Source organism: Trichomonas vaginalis, chromosome IV, assembly GCF_026262505.1.
Source record: "Trichomonas vaginalis G3 chromosome IV, whole genome shotgun sequence".
Taxonomy (NCBI): Eukaryota; Parabasalia; order Trichomonadida; family Trichomonadidae; genus Trichomonas; species Trichomonas vaginalis.
In genome coordinates this window covers 37,735,685-37,754,935 of record NC_067206.1, presented here as the reverse complement: position 1 = coordinate 37,754,935, position 19,251 = coordinate 37,735,685, and the positions used below count along the sequence as shown (strand labels likewise).

At 34.4% G+C, this 19,251-nt stretch overlaps 12 protein-coding genes across 12 annotated transcripts, besides 3 other annotated features; 2 read left to right on the top strand and 10 right to left on the bottom strand.

Annotated features, from left to right (window-relative positions):
* Positions 1-18: 18 nt before the first annotated feature.
* Positions 19-1,042: a mobile genetic element.
* On the bottom strand, positions 107-1,021 carry TVAGG3_0240050 (MULE transposase domain-containing protein; the record flags this gene model as incomplete). Its single annotated transcript, XM_001324249.1, has 1 exon — positions 107-1,021. One exon carries the CDS (start codon positions 1,019-1,021, stop codon positions 107-109), a length of 915 nt encoding a protein of 304 aa, XP_001324284.1.
* Positions 1,043-19,251: a mobile genetic element.
* Positions 1,256-1,576, bottom strand: TVAGG3_0240030 (uncharacterized protein; the record flags this gene model as incomplete). Its single annotated transcript, XM_001324250.1, has 1 exon — positions 1,256-1,576. One exon carries the CDS (start codon positions 1,574-1,576, stop codon positions 1,256-1,258), a length of 321 nt encoding a protein of 106 aa, XP_001324285.1.
* Positions 1,577-1,744: a terminal%2Cinverted (terminal inverted repeat of Maverick-1B transposon ID:TVAGG3_0239920).
* Positions 2,013-2,471, bottom strand: TVAGG3_0240020 (uncharacterized protein; the record flags this gene model as incomplete). Its single annotated transcript, XM_001324251.1, has 1 exon — positions 2,013-2,471. One exon carries the CDS (start codon positions 2,469-2,471, stop codon positions 2,013-2,015), a length of 459 nt encoding a protein of 152 aa, XP_001324286.1.
* Positions 2,502-4,076, bottom strand: TVAGG3_0240010 (uncharacterized protein; the record flags this gene model as incomplete). The annotated part of the gene is made up of 1 exon (XM_051227646.1): positions 2,502-4,076. The coding sequence occupies one exon, from the start codon at positions 4,074-4,076 to the stop codon at positions 2,502-2,504; it is 1,575 nt and encodes a 524-aa protein (XP_051112632.1).
* TVAGG3_0240000 (uncharacterized protein) lies at positions 4,108-4,538 on the bottom strand (the record flags this gene model as incomplete). Its single annotated transcript, XM_051227645.1, has 1 exon — positions 4,108-4,538. A coding segment is annotated over one exon (431 nt), but the record flags the coding sequence as incomplete, so codon positions are not given.
* On the top strand, positions 4,638-4,856 carry TVAGG3_0239990 (uncharacterized protein; the record flags this gene model as incomplete). Its single annotated transcript, XM_051227644.1, has 1 exon — positions 4,638-4,856. One exon carries the CDS (start codon positions 4,638-4,640, stop codon positions 4,854-4,856), a length of 219 nt encoding a protein of 72 aa, XP_051112630.1.
* On the top strand, positions 4,881-5,738 carry TVAGG3_0239980 (uncharacterized protein; the record flags this gene model as incomplete). The annotated part of the gene is made up of 1 exon (XM_051227643.1): positions 4,881-5,738. The coding sequence occupies one exon, from the start codon at positions 4,881-4,883 to the stop codon at positions 5,736-5,738; it is 858 nt and encodes a 285-aa protein (XP_051112629.1).
* TVAGG3_0239970 (organellar and viral DNA polymerase type B) lies at positions 6,004-6,446 on the bottom strand (the record flags this gene model as incomplete). Its single annotated transcript, XM_051227642.1, has 1 exon — positions 6,004-6,446. A coding segment is annotated over one exon (443 nt), but the record flags the coding sequence as incomplete, so codon positions are not given.
* Positions 10,406-10,861, bottom strand: TVAGG3_0239960 (uncharacterized protein; the record flags this gene model as incomplete). Its single annotated transcript, XM_051227641.1, has 1 exon — positions 10,406-10,861. One exon carries the CDS (start codon positions 10,859-10,861, stop codon positions 10,406-10,408), a length of 456 nt encoding a protein of 151 aa, XP_051112627.1.
* On the bottom strand, positions 10,876-11,233 carry TVAGG3_0239950 (KilA, N-terminal/APSES-type HTH, DNA-binding family; the record flags this gene model as incomplete). The annotated part of the gene is made up of 1 exon (XM_051227640.1): positions 10,876-11,233. A coding segment is annotated over one exon (358 nt), but the record flags the coding sequence as incomplete, so codon positions are not given.
* Positions 13,983-14,534, bottom strand: TVAGG3_0239940 (integrase core domain containing protein family; the record flags this gene model as incomplete). The annotated part of the gene is made up of 1 exon (XM_051227639.1): positions 13,983-14,534. One exon carries the CDS (start codon positions 14,532-14,534, stop codon positions 13,983-13,985), a length of 552 nt encoding a protein of 183 aa, XP_051112625.1.
* TVAGG3_0239930 (ATP binding) lies at positions 15,088-17,538 on the bottom strand (the record flags this gene model as incomplete). The annotated part of the gene is made up of 1 exon (XM_051227638.1): positions 15,088-17,538. One exon carries the CDS (start codon positions 17,536-17,538, stop codon positions 15,088-15,090), a length of 2,451 nt encoding a protein of 816 aa, XP_051112624.1.

Here is a 19,251-nt window from a genome sequence, read left to right as displayed (position 1 = left end):
AGCTTCGATTCTTCATTTGAGTGTGGGACAAACTATCCAGTGTCACTTTTTATTAACCTTATTTTAAAAAATTAATAAAATAATAATAAAAAATTATTTGAATCTTTTACATTAATTGTTTCTTTTTTAAAAGTACCTTTAAAGTACAATAAACAAGATTTGAATCTATTGATCCTTGTTGCAAACTTGAATATATTGCTTCAAGCATTTTCAAACATTCGACTTTTTTGTTTTCCAATATTTGTTCATGGTCATTAGCTTTTCGTAATATACGAACAACTTTATCACTATTGATTAATTGAACTTTAAATTTAATCAATAATGCTGGAACAACCGTTGTGTATAATTCAACAACAAAATCGTCTAATCGAATATTCCTTCTCTCTGGGAAATAAGAATGCTTGAGAACTTTGAAATGTGACTCACTGACGTTATTAGTCGCGTCACCTCCGTTGCGATAGCGCTTATTCCAACGATCTAAATGATGCCTCCATTGCCTATCGAAGTACTTTTGGGCTTTCGGTTCAGTGGAAAGAATTTCAAGAATTCGATCATAAACTGCATCTAGGTCTGCAGCTTCTTCTTGAGTGAGGTGCTCTGGAACTTCTTCACTTGTTTCAAACGTTTCTTCTTCTGGAATAAATTCAGAATCGTTTGGATCATCAGAAGATTCTCGTGGTAAAAAGATTTGAGAAGGTTGAAATTCATTTTCGATGAATTCTTCTTCATATTGTTCCTCTTCTTCAATTTCTTCTGCTTGAAGTAAGTGAGATTGAGCTGGTTCCTCTCTAGGATTTTCTTCTTCTTGGTTCTGTTCTTCCTCGGGAGATTCTTCTTTAGTATCGAATACTAATAATTTCATTAGATTATAAAATTCTTCAAAATTGTCTCGTGATTTAAACTTATCCGCTTTTCTTAATATGGCGCGAAGGACATGCACGCCACACCAAAGAATATGACAGTTTGGAATACCTCGCTCAATTGCCTCGGCTATTTGTGGGGCGCAGTCCATACTTATCATCTCGGGTTCTCTATTAATATAAGTTAGTATCCCTATCATGGGTACGGCGGCACTGCGCACCTCCTTACCCATTATATGTGAATTTGACACTTTACAAAACCGTTAACGTATATTTTACAACACAAACGACAACACTAACTTAACCTTAAATATTTACAAAGCCACTAACGACTTCACTAACGAATTCACTAATGTTTTCACAAACGACTTCACTAATGTAAAAAATAAACGTTCTCACTTACAAAAGTATTGCAACTCCTCCCATTGCTGTGCTTCACATAACAGTTCATATTCTTCTGACTCACTTTCTTCTTCATATAGGTCAAAATCACTGTCAAAATGAATGTTAGTAAGTTTTGACAAAGCTAATGAAACACGCTTACCGTTTGTATCGTATGCTTGTATAAACTTTCCATTATGCTTGTAGTCATAAACGCTCAAACTAACTTTACCCTTTCTCCCTCGTATCTGATAGAATGTATTTTCACGAGGAACGAAGAACAAATTCTTGAACTCATGACCGTTGTAGTTTGTTATCTCAATAGTTTTCGTCATTTATATAAAAATAAAATAAAAAATGAACTTAAAAATTAATGATATCACCACCCTCACACGTATGAAAACATAGCACAAAAATAAATTTAGGTGAAGTGGTGAAATCTCACCTCTTTTTTCACCTCTTTTTTCACCTCATGAATTCATTGCTTTATAACTCTCTTCCTTTCTCCAACTCTTCTAACTTCTTCCTAAGTTCAGCAATGTTGTCCTCATGAAGTTTAATCTTCCTTAATATACCTTCTCTATCTAATGGTTGCTTTATCTTTCTAAACTGAACTCTACCATCCTTCATAGTATGAATGTAAAAACCTTCTGGAACCGCTCCTGATTTAATGTATTCTACCAAAAATTTTTGTTTCATTGCTTCAGTGACTTTAGTCGTCATTTTACTCTAAATAAAATGTTCAAATAAAATAAAACTAACATTATTTTTTCAGTAAGGAAACGCAGGAGTTTTACGATTTATTTGAGGAGTAGGTTCTGGTTTAAATGTTGGAGTCGGTTTAGGAGTTGACTTTTGAACAGGAGTTTGTACTTCCATAGGTTCAGGAGTCATTGAAGGTTTTGCTTGTGAAGGCGTTGGTTTTGGCGATGGTGTTGGAGTTTGTTTAACTTCAGCTACTTCAGTATTATTTACAACATTTGTTTTATTTCTTTTCAACATCATAACTGCTCCTGCTGTAGCTAGCAAACCTAGTGGGAGACCATATTTTATATAAGGACTTGACCAAATGCTATTTTTGACAGGAGCTGGTGGAACACCTAACCTTGGTGAGACTGCTCTTTGCCATTGTGCAGCTCGTAAGAAATATTCAATAGGTGCTCCATAATCGTTTGGTAAAGTTTGTTTCACAGATGGTGAAGGTTCGCGAGAGCTTGATGAAGAACTCATTTATAAGCTTTAAAAATAAACGTTCATCCTTTATTCCTCACTGTCGTCCGTGGCTAAGTTATAGTCGTCAAGTCTTATTATTGGTATGCCTGACTGTCTTACTTGTATTGCAAAGCAACAATCCCTCATAAATCCAATAAGTGGCTTTGGTACGTTTTCAGTTGCTAGTTCAATAGGTCCTTTAACAGACAATTTGTATGTTATTGGAGCAGTAGATGTTTGACCTTGTTGGAAGCAAAAGTCCACTTCTGTTGGAAAACCACATAAGAAATGTGTGTTGTCATAGCTATCCCATTTATGTTCCACACTACCATCATCCACCAATGACCTCATAACATCTTCATTAAATCCTATCATATCATTGTTTGTATTGCAAGCGTTCGCAACCATTTCATAAAATACAGGTCCATATGATTTTTCAGGTTCTGCAGGCATATTTCCATAAGCTCCCATGGAAAGCTGAAGATATTTAAACTTAGGGTTCTCAAAATTAACATAATAGTTGTCTTTCTTTCTAAATAGTGCCCAAATACTTTTAACATTAATAGGCGTATAAGCTGCTGTAAATGTTGCACTTGAACTATCTGTATTCTTTGAGAATGAACCGTCCATAGGAATCCAATCCATAACTTTAACAGGAAAACATAAAGCCTCGTTTGTATAATGTTCTACAAGTTCTGTATAAATGTTAGGGTCTAAAGAGAATGACTTTGGATGAATGAAACATTCATTAAAATCCATCTTTGTTCGAAATAGTTGCTGGGTTACAGTTGTAATAGTAACTGTTCCACTAGCTTCTACTGCCTTCGTTATCATAGTGAATGGTTCATTCCATGGAACAAATTTATTTGTCGGTGGATTTGAATCTGAAGCAAATGCAACTTTAAGAGTTGGATTGAAAGCAATGATATCATTTACAGATATAGATGTGCATTGTAAGGCGTCGCTACTGAACTTTACTTTAAGCTGAATGTTTCCTGCAAAAGCTGGAATAAATCGAATAGCTTCTAATGGAAGGAATCTTCTAACAGGAATTCTTAAACGAAGCTTAAAATCAAATGATTTTCCTGCTGTAATTGGACCACTAACAATTTGTCCTGTTCTGCATGTTCCCGAATGACTCCATACATCTTCATGTCGAGTCTTTGAGAAAACATCTACTTTCTTTATTTGTTCGGTAGTTTGTGAGTTTGAAGTTATATATGCTTCTTCTCTTGCGTTGTCTTGAGAATATACGATACGACCATTTGCAAGGATTTGATATCCAGCAACTGCATAGAAAGCGTCATCGAAACCAATCCAAAATCCTGGTGGGTTTGTTTTATTGGAACCTGAACCAATTTCTTTATCTACAATAAATTGACCTTCCATTTTATACGTAATGAATGTATTGTAAAGGTCCAACATATTTTCACCAGGAGGTGAGAGATTGAATGTTACCCATGTGTTATCTTTAGCAGTTCCAGGTTGTGATGGAATCTTTGCGTCAGAATATTTTCTATTAGTGTCACCAATTTGAACTGCATTGTCTATGATATCGAAATATGAGCGAATCTGATGAATATGCTCTGCTGGAGTAAATTCGTTTAACTGTTCGTTCTGCATGTATTTACTTCAGATAAAAATATCTATTTACTTCATTATTCTCACTCTTCTTCTTGGTATTCGTGGTGGAAGTTGTTTCTTGACATTTTCAATGAACTGTACATTCTCTTTTGTCTCAACTTCTTTCACTGGTGGGTCAGGGTTCTTTGACTCGGTTTGCTTTTCAATGAAATTCACGAACTTTGCAATAAGCTCTTGGTTCGTTATTGAAAGTACATCTGGCTTCTTTTCTTCTTGTTCTATTGGTGGCTCAGTTTGTACAGAAGGTTTTATATGGGCTTCGTGGGCTTCGCCCTTGCCATGCACCTTAATGTTGTCGCTCTCTGTATTCGCTAATGGAACCTTTCTTTTTCTTACATATATTTTACCATCTTTACTCTGACTTACATAATAGAAAGGATGTTGTATTCCTCTGGCGTCATTTAATATAATAGACTCTCGTTCTGATTTTGACAAGCTCATTTTACATCGGTTAAAGTTTTAATTTAGTTTTTTATCTACAGTCAAATGACTCAGTCAAATCCTACGGACAAGACCCAAGGGGTCATAGATGTTGAAGCATTGAAGAAAGAAATTCGTGAACAAATTTTATCCGAACTGAAGGAACAAAAACCAGAACAAAAGCCAGAGAGACCAAAGAGAAAACTTAGTGAAAAACAACTAGCTGCATTAGCTGCTGGAAGACAGAAGAACCCACGTTTGCTGGCAAAGAAAGCTAGAGAAGAAGCAAAAGCAAAGGAAGAACAAAAAGCAAAGGAAGCTGAAGCAAAGAAAGAGTAAATGGTTTATTTTTATCCGAATTAAATGTATAGACAAATACCTTTATCTGTTGCGTTCAGTAGTGAAAACCCTGACGTCAAAATAAAGGGGAACAGAGTAACGTTTAAGTTTCCAACAGACTGGATTGTGAACATAAATGAAGAGAAGTACATTGGCATAACATCTATGTATATAACACGTGCTTTCAGAAAGGTTGACTTTATACTTCAAGTCGAGATAGAAAATGACGAACAGTCTTTAAGCGCCCAAAACATTCACATATACAAATACTTTAAAGACGATACAACATTGTTGCAATGTATGATTTCATTTAATGAGATGTTCGAGAAAAAGTTCAATATTGAAGTACAAACTTTACAGCCTTTACGTGAGTTTCTTGCACAACTGAAGGAAGAAGGTAGTCAGCCACAACTTATAGACTTTCATTATGAATTTAATGAAAATGAAGATGGAACACATGACTGTCAATTCATTGTATTCTCACCATTCAATGAAGTCGCTAAAAAGAAAGAAAATCCATTACGTATAAGATTTCAAATCTCCGAACCAAGTGATGATTTTAAGAATGTTTTCAATTATGATGCAATGCTTCCGAGGAAAAATGAATTTTCAAAGATTGTAACACCTGGCATTTGGGATAGAAAGCAAGCAATACTTTACTCTAATATAGCCAAAGGCGTTGAAAATGAGTTCATTGGTCATACAAGAACTTCACCACTTCCTAACCCTAAATACTATAAATTAACTGGCTTCAATCGTGAGTTTTGGATAGACATGTTCTCCACTCATGACCATAAATGTCCAGTGTTCTTACCTCCAGACCATAAGGACTGTCTCTACATTGAAGCACAACTCTTAAACTCTACCATCGCAGTATTGTAAAATCTACGCTAGCTTTATTTTTATCACGAATGACCTCATTGCTGACAAAAATAAGCCGCTAGCGGCAAGGGCGAAGCCCATGACCTCATTCATGACCTCATTGCTGACAAAAATAAGCCGCTAGCGGCAAGGGCGAAGCCCATGACCTCAGAACTTCAACTTACGAATAAAGCTTGTTTTAGTCGTTATTGAAAAGTTGAACTTTTCAGCAAAGCAAGGTTGACATGACTTACATAAGTCGAATGCAATCTCTTGACCATCATAAAGTGCTTTGTAAAGTTTCATTAAACTGAACTCAGAGTCTTTGTCATATGTTCCAACAGGTATGTGAATGTTCTTATCTTCATTGTAATAGCATTGTATAGCTTCAGGAAACATTTCATTAGCGGTTAAAGCAATAACATCTTGCTTCACGCCTTTCATTCTGCAGTGAAATGCAACTTCATTTAAATCGTTAGTGAGTAAGTCTATGTAGGTCTTCTTTCCACAGAAAATACTTTTATAAGCTAAACTTTGTTTTCCAGGTGTTATTTCTGCAAAGTCGCTATGAAATTGACCAAGGTTCTTTCCTATAAGTTCGCGACCATATCTCTTCTTAAACTCTGCTGCAAGCTTTGGTATGTCTTCATTATATAAGTGCATACTGTCGGTATCCTGGTAAAAGATTTGAAGACCCATATCTTCAGCAGTACAGAATACTTCATTCATAATACGTTTTTGACATAGACAGAATATTAACACCAAGTGGACAGAAGTTAAAGTGTCTGCAAATGCTTTTCGTTAGCTTGAAAATAGTTTTATCTGAACCATCCAAAACCTTCGAACTTCACTATATGGTTGTAATTTCTTATAGCATATCTTATAGCATCTTTGTCATTTACTATGGTTATTTTTGACTCAATAGGAGATAGAATAGTTTTGCCATAAATGCTGTTCAGAATGAGTTTTATAATTTCTTGTAAGGGGTTTCCTTCTTTCTTATACTTTAACCTTAACTCAAACAACTTCTTTACTTCATCTCTTATTCTCATATCTCTGTTTCCATCGTAATAGTATCCTTGCAACACTTCACATTTGACACCTTGATATTTTATGAGGTCTTGTAATGTTATATGGTCAACATACATGAGACAGCAAGTGTTTGAACTTCTTGGAACGTTAAGTTCTGGATTTAGTTCAGGGTCGCAAACTATTAAATGAAAGTGTCTGGGTATACCAATCTCTGTTATCTTAATGAGAACAAAGAAGCCAGACATAAACTTTTCACCAATGGGTTCCTTTTGGTCATCATCGAATAAATGTCTCATGAGATACTCTGTGCTTAACATTTCTTCCTTCAATACTTTTGGAATACCTTCTAAAGTATAAAGTCTTGCTATAGCTGAAGGATATAATGAAACAGTGTCGAAGTCAGCAATGAGTTTCTTTTTGCTCTTTTGTTTCATGTTATCTGACAACATACATCTTCCACCTTGAATGCATCTCGAAATAAATTCTCTTGGTTTATTTGAGAGGTCATAAAGATTTCCATTCGGGAAGTATACTCTGTTCTCAAACAATTTGTTAGCAATAGAACAAATACTAACGTAGTCATAAACGTTTAAATCAAACTCTTTCAATAAGTCATTGCGGAACTTTACAAAACCTTCTCTTAAAATTCTTACATCTTGTTTGCAGTAAAACGTGCTATATTTTTCTAAGTCGAAGTGGTTTTCATCTATTCTGCAACCTTTGATGGAATCTATGTTTTCATGAATGTATCTGCATCATGGATAAACTTACATGCTTCAGAAATGACACCAGTTCTGTTGTCATTTGCTAACAAAACACTGCTGTAGTAGTTATATGGAAATACTTCTTTCGGTCCTGTTTGTAAGTTAAACATAGCAGGAAATAGTTTAAGCTTCTTATTTATAACACTGTAAGAGTCTTTTATAATAATTGCCCGTCCTTTATATAAACCAGTTATTTGCATTGTTCGTGAACCTTTAATGATGGGAGTTCCTTTCACTTCTGTCATGTGTCTTAAGATGAAGTTTATGTCATAACTGAGGTTGTGGAAATATATTAAACTCTTGTCAGGAAGTCTTTCCAAAAATTCTGTTGCACAGTTTTGACCCCAAATGCTTTCACTCACTGAACCATCTTCACTGTCATAACAGATGTTAAAAGCTTTATGAAAGCCGTCTGTGCTACACTCAAAGTCAGCAAAGAAAACGTGCTCAGGAATGAATTTACATTTAGCTTTATTTACTTCTTTTGACTCTGCTTTCTTCTTCAGTTGTACACAATACTTTGGAGCATATGTCAAATCTTTAAATGGTGCAAGGTTCTGTTTATATAAGTCAGTAGTATATGTGAAAAGTTCTCCATAAGAAATAGGTTCGAAATATTTGCACTCCCACAATGTTTTCATAACATCCCATAGCGGTGTTGTTCTATCATAACGAACTACATATTTATCTTCTCTCTTTGTATAAATCTTCATCTGTTTCTCAATGTTCATTCCACCACACTCCTTCAAGATTTCTATATAGTTTCGAATGAAGTATGTTGTCATTGGTAATCTTTCATTTAGCATGTAGTGGTCTTCAACAAGAAGTAAGTCAATAGTTCTAACAGTTTCGCATTCTTTTGGTATATATCTCTTTATTTCATTATGTCTTGAGTCATTGAAATAACCAATGGTAACATTAAATGCTATACCTGTTGAATCGGAAATTTCTTGTACTTTACTTTGAGGAAAGTCTCTAACACGAATGACTTCTCTCATGTGGTCAATAGTTTCTTCATTTACTCCAGCCTGAATGCAAGCATAAACGAAACAATTGTCCTCTGTCATAAGTGTTGCAGTTCTTTTGTTCAGTTCATTGAAGATTTGGTAGCGTTCAAGATTTATAGGTAATGTGCAAAGATACTTCCAGAACTGACCGCTTCTCTTCTTATAAAACTTCTTTTCACCATTATCTTTCCAAAAGCTTTCTATAAGTGCTGGGTTTCCTGTTTGCTTAAGAGCTTCCAAAATGGCTTTCTGGTCATTTGTCAGTGTGCTTTCATCTCTATATGGTCTCTTTTTTGGTTTGCCTTTCTTTACATCTGACATCGTTAAGCCTTCATATTCTGTTAAATCATACATCTTTATTTCGGTAAGATTCTTTATGTTTGTCAAGAAGAAGTCATAGTGCATTTCAACAATACCTGCAGCATTTGCTTCTATCTCTGATATAAAGTTCTCCTTCAAGAGCTGATGTAGTAATGTTCCAATATTATTGAGGTTTAACGTAGAACATTCATACTTTCCACCAAGTTTATAACATACCATCCATCTCTGTTGCGAGTTTATTTTAATTTTCTCTAAGAGTCTCATGAAAACCTTACCGAAATGTTTGTGTAAGTAGTCTCTGTTTGGTTCATCTAAAGCTTCGATGTTAAAGTCAATGAGTCTATTGCCTGACTTCACATTTCTCTTCCTATTCTCTTCATCTTTCTTTAACCATCTCTCACCTTCTTTTGGTTTGTCGTCAATGGAACGAATGACATCGTTAGCTTTGCGAACTTGTTCTATAGCACTTTTAAACATCTCTCTTCTCTGTTGTTTCAGTGTGTCATCTCTCTTTCGTGTTTCACCAACGTTTGCATTTGTTATGTCAAACATCTCTCTTCTTACTTCATGAGGTACAGCTCTTCTTGTTTCACCAACGTTTGCATTTGTTATGTCAAACATCTCTCTTCTTACTTCATGAGGTACTGAACGTCTATGATATAAGTCAATAGCAATGTCATTTAAAGGAAATGCTCTTGCATGGACTTCGTCCTCGCCGCGTTGCGGCTTTATGAACTCATGAATTCTATCATAACTTATTGCACCATTATAGTCTTTAATGAAGTCAGCGAGTGCTTTTTTGTTTGTTGCGTAATGCTTTGCAACATCTATATTAGCTTCTGTAAGAAGTTGTTTTATTTCCGAGTGTTCTAACTTAGACAACTTCCGATACATCTTTAGTAGGAAATAAAAAAAATATTTTTTGAAAAAATTAGATTAGATTTTTTTTAAGTTATTTTTCAAAATAATTTAATATTTTTATTTTAATGAAACACATGCAAGATTGCAAGTTCTTTTCATACAATGCTCTCGCTACTGCCATCAAGAATGAGTTCAATAATGCTTCAAACGTTAATGTTATCTTTAACAAGAAGTTTGTGAAAGAATCTAAGTTTGGTCAGTATGTCAGACCATTAGCTATCGTCATTGACCGCAAACGTTATACTTCACAAGAGTTAGCAGTAGTTTTGAAACAAAAGGGTTTCTTCGTGAATGTCAAAGATACACACTATACTGTCATAAAGAACTCCAACATTGACTTCTTCAGTATTGCTATGAATCTTTCCGAACAGAAAGAATATAAGAAGGGTGAAACATCTGTGAAATATTATCCTTCATCTCTGAAGACAATAACGAACAAAGATGTTATACAAAAGTTCTTACCAAAGGTTGAAGAAGCTTCAATTGACATTGACGAAGGAAGTGAAATGGTTGAAGAAATTGACCCTGAAGCTATTTAACCAAAAATATATTTTTGGTGAAGAGGTGAGATATCACCTGTTTTTTCACCTCATTCTCTCTTCGTTAATGTTGTCGTGACTTCTTCGTTAATGTTGTCGTGACTTCATTCTTCCTCTTTGAAGTTATCGAAATATTCTGTTATTTTTTCCTTCAGTAATGTTAAGTCTTCTTTGAAGGTAAGTATTGTGCAACCTTTGATGTCATAGTGTGTTTGAGGAAGAGTATTTTTGACAATTTCTTTTATTTGCTCATTCGGTGTCATTGAAATCGGTAAGTTTTCACGATAGAACCAGTTTCTGTCAGATTTATATATTTTAGCAAGGTCGTAAAAGCTTTTGTTGTTTCTTCTGACTAAATGCAACATAACCATATCTCTATCTTCTTCTTTCTCCAACTCTTCAGTATAAATCATATACTTATAACTCTTTTCCTTTCCTTTTGGTACTGAACGTGGTATTCTTTTCTGTATGCTTTTGTCTTTGGATTCAATGACTTCATCTTTTGCTTGAAGTTTCTTTTCCATCTCTCCACGTTCTGCTTTATATAGTTCATCTAACATCATGAAAATATAACAAGCATAACGAGGTGAAGCCCACATTGCTACAGCATTTACTAAAAGTCTATGAACATAATAACCTTTCAAACCAGGTGCCAAATTCTTGCGATTTTCGTACGGAATCTCTTCCCTCGGTTTTCCGAGGGAAGCAATCATATGAGGAAATTCTTCTAAAAGTTCTTTTGCCTGTTGGTTTTCAAACCAATGATATGCTTGCTTTGTAGAACGAAGAGCGTTCATTATACTTTGCATTTGATACATATCATCTTTGACTGAACGAATGAGTCTCAATTGTTTGTTATATTGTATGTATTCGTATTCTTCATTTATGGCTTCATGAACGATAGCAGTTGTTGTGTTCTCTAATGTTGACATTACTGTTCTTACATACAGGATAAAAAAATAAATAAAATAAAAACTAACTTTATTTTTTCTGAGATAAACACTATTTCTTCACAACATTAAATTTTATCCTGTATGAAATGACTTTAAAAAGATTATTGACTGACTTCGAATACTATCTCATTGACGCACTGACAGACCCTCAAAACTGTGTTGAAAGTTCTTTAAGCTTTAAGATTGAAGGTACGACGCATTTTGTCTTCACTTACGTATTGAAAGAATATGACCGTTATCATAACGAAGTGAATCAAACACTAATAAAATTTGTAGATAAAAAATTGGTTAACAATGAATATTTTAAACGTGAAGACCCAAACACTGCTGGAGATGATGAAGAATACAGACAAGTTATTGAAAAAAATAACGCAAGATTAGATGCAATAGAAAAGAAGTTTAATGAATGTCTTACAAACACGTATGAATATCTTATGCAGTGGGAAGCCAGATGGAAATAAATTTACGTCAAATATGCAATTTATAAAATCTTATGTCGACAGGCTACGTAGCACAGTGGTCTAAGGTGGTGTTATGGAGGGGTCAAGGTCTGTGGTTCGAACCGCGACAGCGCCGTATTTTCTTATTTTCTTTATTTGTCTTGTTTGTCGTGAATAAAAAGTGTCATAAAAGTGCTCTATCTTCCACGGGAATAAATAAAAAATTTACTTTATTTCTTCTTTATTTCTTTGTTCCCGTGGAAGAAGGGTTTTGCTGTTTTTTCTCAGCCGAAATCAATGATTTTTTCATTTTTGGAATCCTTAGCGAATGAGGAATCTTTTCTCTCGTGGAAGCTTTGACCTAAAATATAATTTAGGTGAAGAGGTGAGATGTCACCTGTTTTCTCACCTCTTTTTTCACCCTCGTGACTTTGTCATAACTTCTTCGTAAATGCTTTGTCATAACTTCTTCGTAAATGCTTTGTCATAACTTCTTCGTAAATGAGTGTAAATGACCAAAAATATATTATAGGTGAAGAGGTGAGATGTCACCTCTTTTTTCACCTAATTTCTCACCCTCACCTCATGAATTTTCATGAATTTCCTTAAGATAGAAAAATAACGTTAGTTTTATTTTTATTTATTTTTTTATTTTGTATGTAAAGATATGATTTCAACAATCGGCACAACAACAATTCAAGCCGCGAACGGCGGGACTCTGTCCACAACAACTTCACCAAACTCGTTAGTCATGAATCCAACATCTATGTTAGTAGAGATGAAAAGCTTCATTCCTTCTTCATATACTTTCGAAACAAAAATCCAGAAGATAAAGCAAGAACTTTTAACAAGTAATTTAGACTGTAGTGCGAAAGATGAAACAAATGAACAGTATCTTTATGAAATGCAGGACATTATTGACCATTTACCTAAACTACCTGAAATTCAGCATCAAAAACTAACTATTCCTGAATTCGATGAAATAGAAGTGAAACCAACTGACTCAGTAGAAATAAAGAAGTTCATTCGAAAGGTAAACTATGAGTTTCTAGGATTTCATTGCAACCATAAGGTTATGGACAAAGATTGCGACATGGTATATAAGAATGTTTCTGACATATATAAATCCGGGGAGTTTAAGACCTACGATAACTTTGTTTCGTTAGTTGCTGAATGTGTATGGCAGATAAGAGATAAAGATAGAAGAGGTAAAATATGGAACGAACAGATAAGACCAACTGCTTTTGAGTTAAAGAAAACCATTGACGCCTTAGTTGTTTTAGCAGGTAAGGTTTCAGAATATAACGCAAAAATGAATCCGCAATGTTCTAAATGTAAAGCAGCAATTAGGAAATATAACTACTCCGTCAAAGAGATAGAAAGAATGCGAAACGACTATGCAGACTTAAAGAAAGAAGCAGAAAAGCCAGCAGAAAATAAAATGGACATGTTAGCATTTCTGAACAAAAACTATCCAACTGCTGACGATTTCCTTCTATCTGACGTCAAGAAGAAATATAAAGAAACTTTCGGCATTGTTAAAACTTTTGACATACTGACAGAAGAAATAGAAGCTACGAAATTGTTTAGGATTTCAAATATACATCGTACAATTCATGTAAAACGCTTGTGAAAAACTGGGGTGAGAAAACAGGTGAGAAAACGGGTGACATCTCACCTCTTCACCTATAATATATTTTTGCTTTAATTAAATGCTTTCCGGAAACGTCGATGAAAATCATATGGACAAATTATATGAAAAAATTAATAATGATTACCCCTCATTAACCAGGGAAATGACGGATTCTATAGTTCGTAAATTCGATGAAATACAGGATATGTGGTTCGACAGATTCGACATGAACGATAAGGAAAAGAGAAAGAACGATAACAATTTACTTACTAAAAGAATCCTAAAATCTAAAATAGGTGAAGCTTCAACATTTAACACAGTACATAACTTTTACACCGCTGTTTATATTTTCAATAATTTATTTAACGATGAACGAGAAAGAAAAAGTATGTTTAACGGAAGAAATGAATATGATTTTATCCTTTGTGCTGTTCGGGATGTTGACATGAAACTAAAGAAAATATTCTTATTACAAGATGACACGGTTGAAGATGAAGTCAATGAGTTTTTAAATCGTGATTTAAATGAAATTGATGAAGTTATGACCGAATGTTATAAAAAGTTCAAGAGGTGAAAAAAGAGGTGAGAAAACAGGTGAAATCTCACCTCTTCACCTAAATTATATTTTTGTCTGATTTACATCCAACGAAAAAGTTTAGAAGAATTTTCTTATTCTTTCTGGCATGTTTTTATCTTTCCAGTACTCCCGCTCTAATGGTCCCAGATGAGTTGGTTTAGATTCTCTCAAGTTCTTAGATGGTATAACATCTTCAACGCCTCCTTCATATCTTACTTTATAAGTGTCATCGTTTGTGTTATAGTCAAGTATTTCAATAACCACTCCTCGCTTTGCTTCGTCAATGGTTTCAGCAAGTTTGCCATTACTACTTTCGACTAATTTATGTCGAGGGTAAAATGCTATGGAGTCGTCAGCAGCTTTTATAAGATATCCATTACCTTGCGTAGAGTCTACGATATAATAATTTCGACTTAACCTTAAACGTTTCTTTGTCAATGGTTTGTCGTCAAGAACTACACGAACTTTTGTACCAGGAATGAGAGTAAATTGTGTTGAATTTCTGATATTTTGTGTTTGGCTTCGTTTCTTTTGTATATACTTTTCTTCTTGTTGTTGTGTCATTGAATTTGGTGTATGTCCTGTTGTAGAATGTGTTGAGGAATTATATACTTCGAGAAAATGTTTCATTGTTTCTTCGGTAAAGTCTCGCTCTTGATTTAAATCTCTGAGAGTCCTTATGAAGCGGTTAATGATACCGAGTATGTTATGGTTATGGTCTTCAGTAGTGTAGTGAGTTATGTTATGCTTAATGAGAAATTCTGTGATTTCGTTGCTGAGGTATGCACCGTCTTGGTCTGATGTTAAAATACTTGGGCTATGTTCTGCTACAAACTTTTGTAAAACTCTTAACACTTCATGAGTTCCTTTATTTCTCATTATATACGCATATGCTTTACGAGTGTTAACATTTATGAAGATGAGGAATGGTTTATGTCCTCCTTTTCTGCTTTGAATGAGAGTGTCAAATTGGTATGCGTCAGGAGTGTTGGAGTAAATTGGTAAAAAGTAGTCGTAAGGATTTATTTTTGTTTGATGTACAACATTTTTGTCAAAGAACCTTTTCACTTCAGCTCTGTTAGTAAATCCCGAACTCTTTGCAGCTTCATTGAACTTCTTAAATGACCTCCATGGATGTTGTTCGAATACTTCTTTCAAGCTCATTTATGTAAAGTTAAAGATTTTAACCAACTCGTATCCAAGCGTGCATTGTTATATAAGGAGGCATATAATCTTTTCCATTACCTGCTGGGTCTGTAATACCAGCTACAACATGTGTATGATTTCCTGCAGTTCCACAGAAAATACCTGTGCTAACATCTTTGGGGTCAGTTGTGATATCATATCTATGCATTCCCTGTCTATCCGAACCCGCTGCAAGATTTGTATAACCTCTTTTTGTTATTGAATGTGAATGGTTTCCTTCCACAGATGTTCTTCCACTGAACCTATGCATATGTGAAGGAAGGTTTTCAATACCTATTTTCTTTGAACCTCCCATCTTCATTGACTGCGTATTAGTGTAGAATGGAAAACTGTCAACTATTTCATACCATCTACCACCAAATAAAGTGTTTGGATTTATTGGATTCATAGACGTATAAACAGCTCCTATAGGATATATTAAATCATATATGCTCATAACTCTATAAACATATTCTAAAGAACTTATGTCATTAAATACCATTTGGAATGTATCTCCCGGATGAAATGTTGCATTTGTTCCACTTTTATAATGTAATGTTAGTTCAATAGAATTATCCAAGAAAAATTCAAAAGTATCTGGTTGAAGACCTCTAACAAATTCAAATGGAGTTGCTGGTTCACCATTTATAATTTCTGTTGTAAATGTCATTGTATCTGGTTTCGAAAATTTCTTTGTTAGTTCTGCATCCACATAAGTTTTATCTGCTTTCTTGTCTAACATTGCTGGTAGTTCATATGCTTCAAAGTTTCTGGCATGATCTTCGGTATTCCTGCAACTCTTATCTAAATTGTTAAGAGTATCTTTTACGCTTGTACTCGGATTCTCTAAAGGTGCACTTGAACCAAGGTCAAAGTTCAATATTATGTCGTCTGCTCTAACAGTAGTGAAGGATTTATGTGTATGGTTCTTGTCTGCTTTCTTGTCATATAAATCTTGAGCAGTGAATTTAATATTATGTTCATCCTTCATGACATAAACATCTTTACATCTAATGTTTCTCATCGTCGTTATGTCGTCATCCGATGTTAAACCTTGTGGAAAGTTAGGAGGTTTACAATATAATGCAGCCGCGTGCGGCGGGGCTCCGCCCTCCCCACCAGTTTCTTCAACCGTTCCTTCAATACTTTCTATAGCAACAGTTGTGAAGGATTTATGTGTATGGTTCTTGTCTGCTTTCTTATCTAACATTGCTGGTAGTTCATGTGCTTCAAAGTTTCTGGCATGACTTTCAATGTTCCTGCAACTGTTATCTAAACTGTTAAGAGTATCTTTTACGCTTGTACTTGGATTTTCTAATGGTGCACTTGAACCAAGGTCAAAGTTCAATATTATGTCGTCTGCTCTAACAGTAGTGAAGGATTTATGTGTATGGTTCTTGTCAGCTTTACTGTCTAAAGAAGTTTGAAGTTCATTTATATCGGAGATGTTGTGTTTATGAGATTTCAAAACTTTGTTCGTTGCGTCAAGTTCAACTTTGTCAGCTTTACTTTTAATAGCATCTTCAAACGTTATTTTTGCCTTAACTCTTAACATAAATCTTGGTTCAACTAATACACCATTAACAGAGAAAGTAGAGGCATAAATTTCATCGTTATAACTAAATGCTTCTGGTGCTTTACCTGTGTCATACTGTACAGTACAGCTTATGTCATAACCTTTAGCACGAATGTATTTATATCTTCTTTCATTAACATTTTTTGTCTTCGCTTCATCACTTCGTGTTAAATATCCATGGTAGTCCGTTATAATCTGTTCGTCTGAAGTTATATAATGAACGTGGTTTTTATCTGCTTTTTCGGCTAATTTCTCATTAACATCATTCACTTCTAATTCAACTCTTCCGCCAGAACTCTTATTATCATTAATCTTTTTCATTAATTCGGTAATTACGTCATAAAGACTATATTCTGTTTTCGGTTTTGTAAATAATGAGTCAAAATTTCTTTTCATCATTACATCGCTGACATTAATGATATCACCAATTCCTTTTTCATTTATTCTCTTCATTAATTCTGCAATAATGACGAATATATAATCTGTTAATTTATTCTCTTCATCGAGGGTTATAGAATGTTTTGAAATTGAATCATTAACTCCTCTAAATAAATCAATAACTTCAGGATACACGTTTTTAATGTCTTGAATAACCCGACCAGTATCCTCGCCACTATGTGGCTCTGAGCCCGTTGGGCTCTGTTGTTCATGTTCTTCGTTCCCGTCGTTACGTGGTTTTATATCTCTAACCATCATCAACGCAGCCATAACCGGAGGGTTTGTTGCTACCTGTTCGAAAATCCGTCCGTTATGTATGGTATATCTAAATAATTTCTTTGTGTTTGTTAAAACATTTGAAACAAGTCTTTTAAAACCATCTACAAAATTTCCTGTTTCACCTAATGTTCTTGCAGCATTTACAAGCTCACCCATTCCCGCTTTTGACCCCAAAAACGTCCATATTGCATTTATTTCACTCTGTATAGTTGTCCATTCAGCGAAACTAACACCCGCATTCGCTAAGCTGAAAATGAAATTCAGTGGATCGAACTTAATTCCACCTTCTTTTTCAATTTCAACGAACTCACTAACATGAGATTTTAAATATTCTTTCGTTAAAATTGTTTTCCCCGATGTTATGTCATTAACGAAACTATCACCGTCAAAAGTTAACGAATTCAATTTCGTCGTTGATGCTTTTATTTCATACACCGCTTTATCGATAGTTTTTGGCTCACCTTCTTTAGAAGCATATGAAACATTAATGAATGAATTATATGTATTCGTGAATGAATTAAAATCAATGATTTTCATTAATGACGCCTTTAATGATTCATTAACTGTTGAATCCCTTAAAACAATTAATGAACTGTCATGGGCTTCGCCCTGGTCGCTTCGGTCTGAAAGACCTTCAGGACTCAAAGAGTCCGTTTGCGACTTTATGAAAGGTACACTGCAAACCGTCGAGTTTGGATCAAATGCTGTAGTTGGTGCAGGAATATTAATGATATAAGTCATTAAATCATTAAGTGACGTAAATAATGTTGTCGTTTTTGATTTAATTTCTTTAGCATCTGTTATATATGGTAATTTTATTTCTGTAGTTTCTGAATTAAAGATATTCGCTAAAATGTTTTGTAAACTGTTTTGAACAGCTGTGTAAACCGTTGAATTCGGAACTCTTACGATTTCACCATCCTTAATAAAAGGCATTGTACATGACGTAGTGCTTGGGTCAAATCTTTCGGGATTATAATTCAACATATATTCTAACGCTTCATATACAGACCTATAAACAGTTGTGTCGTTCTTCATGACAACTTCACCATTTACAATGAATGGCATAGTGCATGGAGTTAAAATAGGGTCAAACTTTTCATAGTCCTTCCATGTTATGTATTTCTCGGTATTTCCATCAGAAATAACAATATATTTGTCAGTAAGTGTGAGAGAGTATTGACCAAAATATAAACGTTTAGCTCTGTCAGCTTCATACGCATATGCAGCAATACTCATATTTTAATGAGAATAAAATGTTGTTCTATTTGCAAAGTACAGACCCAAACGAATACGGGACAGTAAAGCTACAAACAAACTTAGGTCTTCAGAATGAAGCGCTTGCTTTCAGAGTTGTTGACTTCAATACTATCGCTTCATTCGTTATAACAGATGAAACAGATTTCATGGAGCTTGAAATAGATGGAAAGAAGCACGAAATAAGATTTCACAATAATGTAGAATATAAGATGGAAACATTAGCTGGAGTGTTAAATGCGCTCATAAATACTACAATAAACAAGGAGAACGAAGAAAACTTAATGAATGTTAAACTTATTGCAGGAGTTTTGAAGTTCAGTTATGCGAAGGAGTTTAAGATAACACGAATGAGTCATAGAGTTCAATTGCTTCTGGGAGCATACCATATGACATGTCCTTTGAAAAGTGTTGACAAAACGATTGAGATGAAATCTGTTCCATACGTATGTTATGGTAATTGTTTATACGTTGAGTCAAAAATAGCTAATGTCACAGGTATTTCAGGAGTTAATAGTAAAGGTTCAGTAGAATATAAATCCTTCTGTTATGCAGTCAATTCAATGTTCATTCCAAACGTTTCCTGTCATAGTAACTCATTTAGGTAAATGG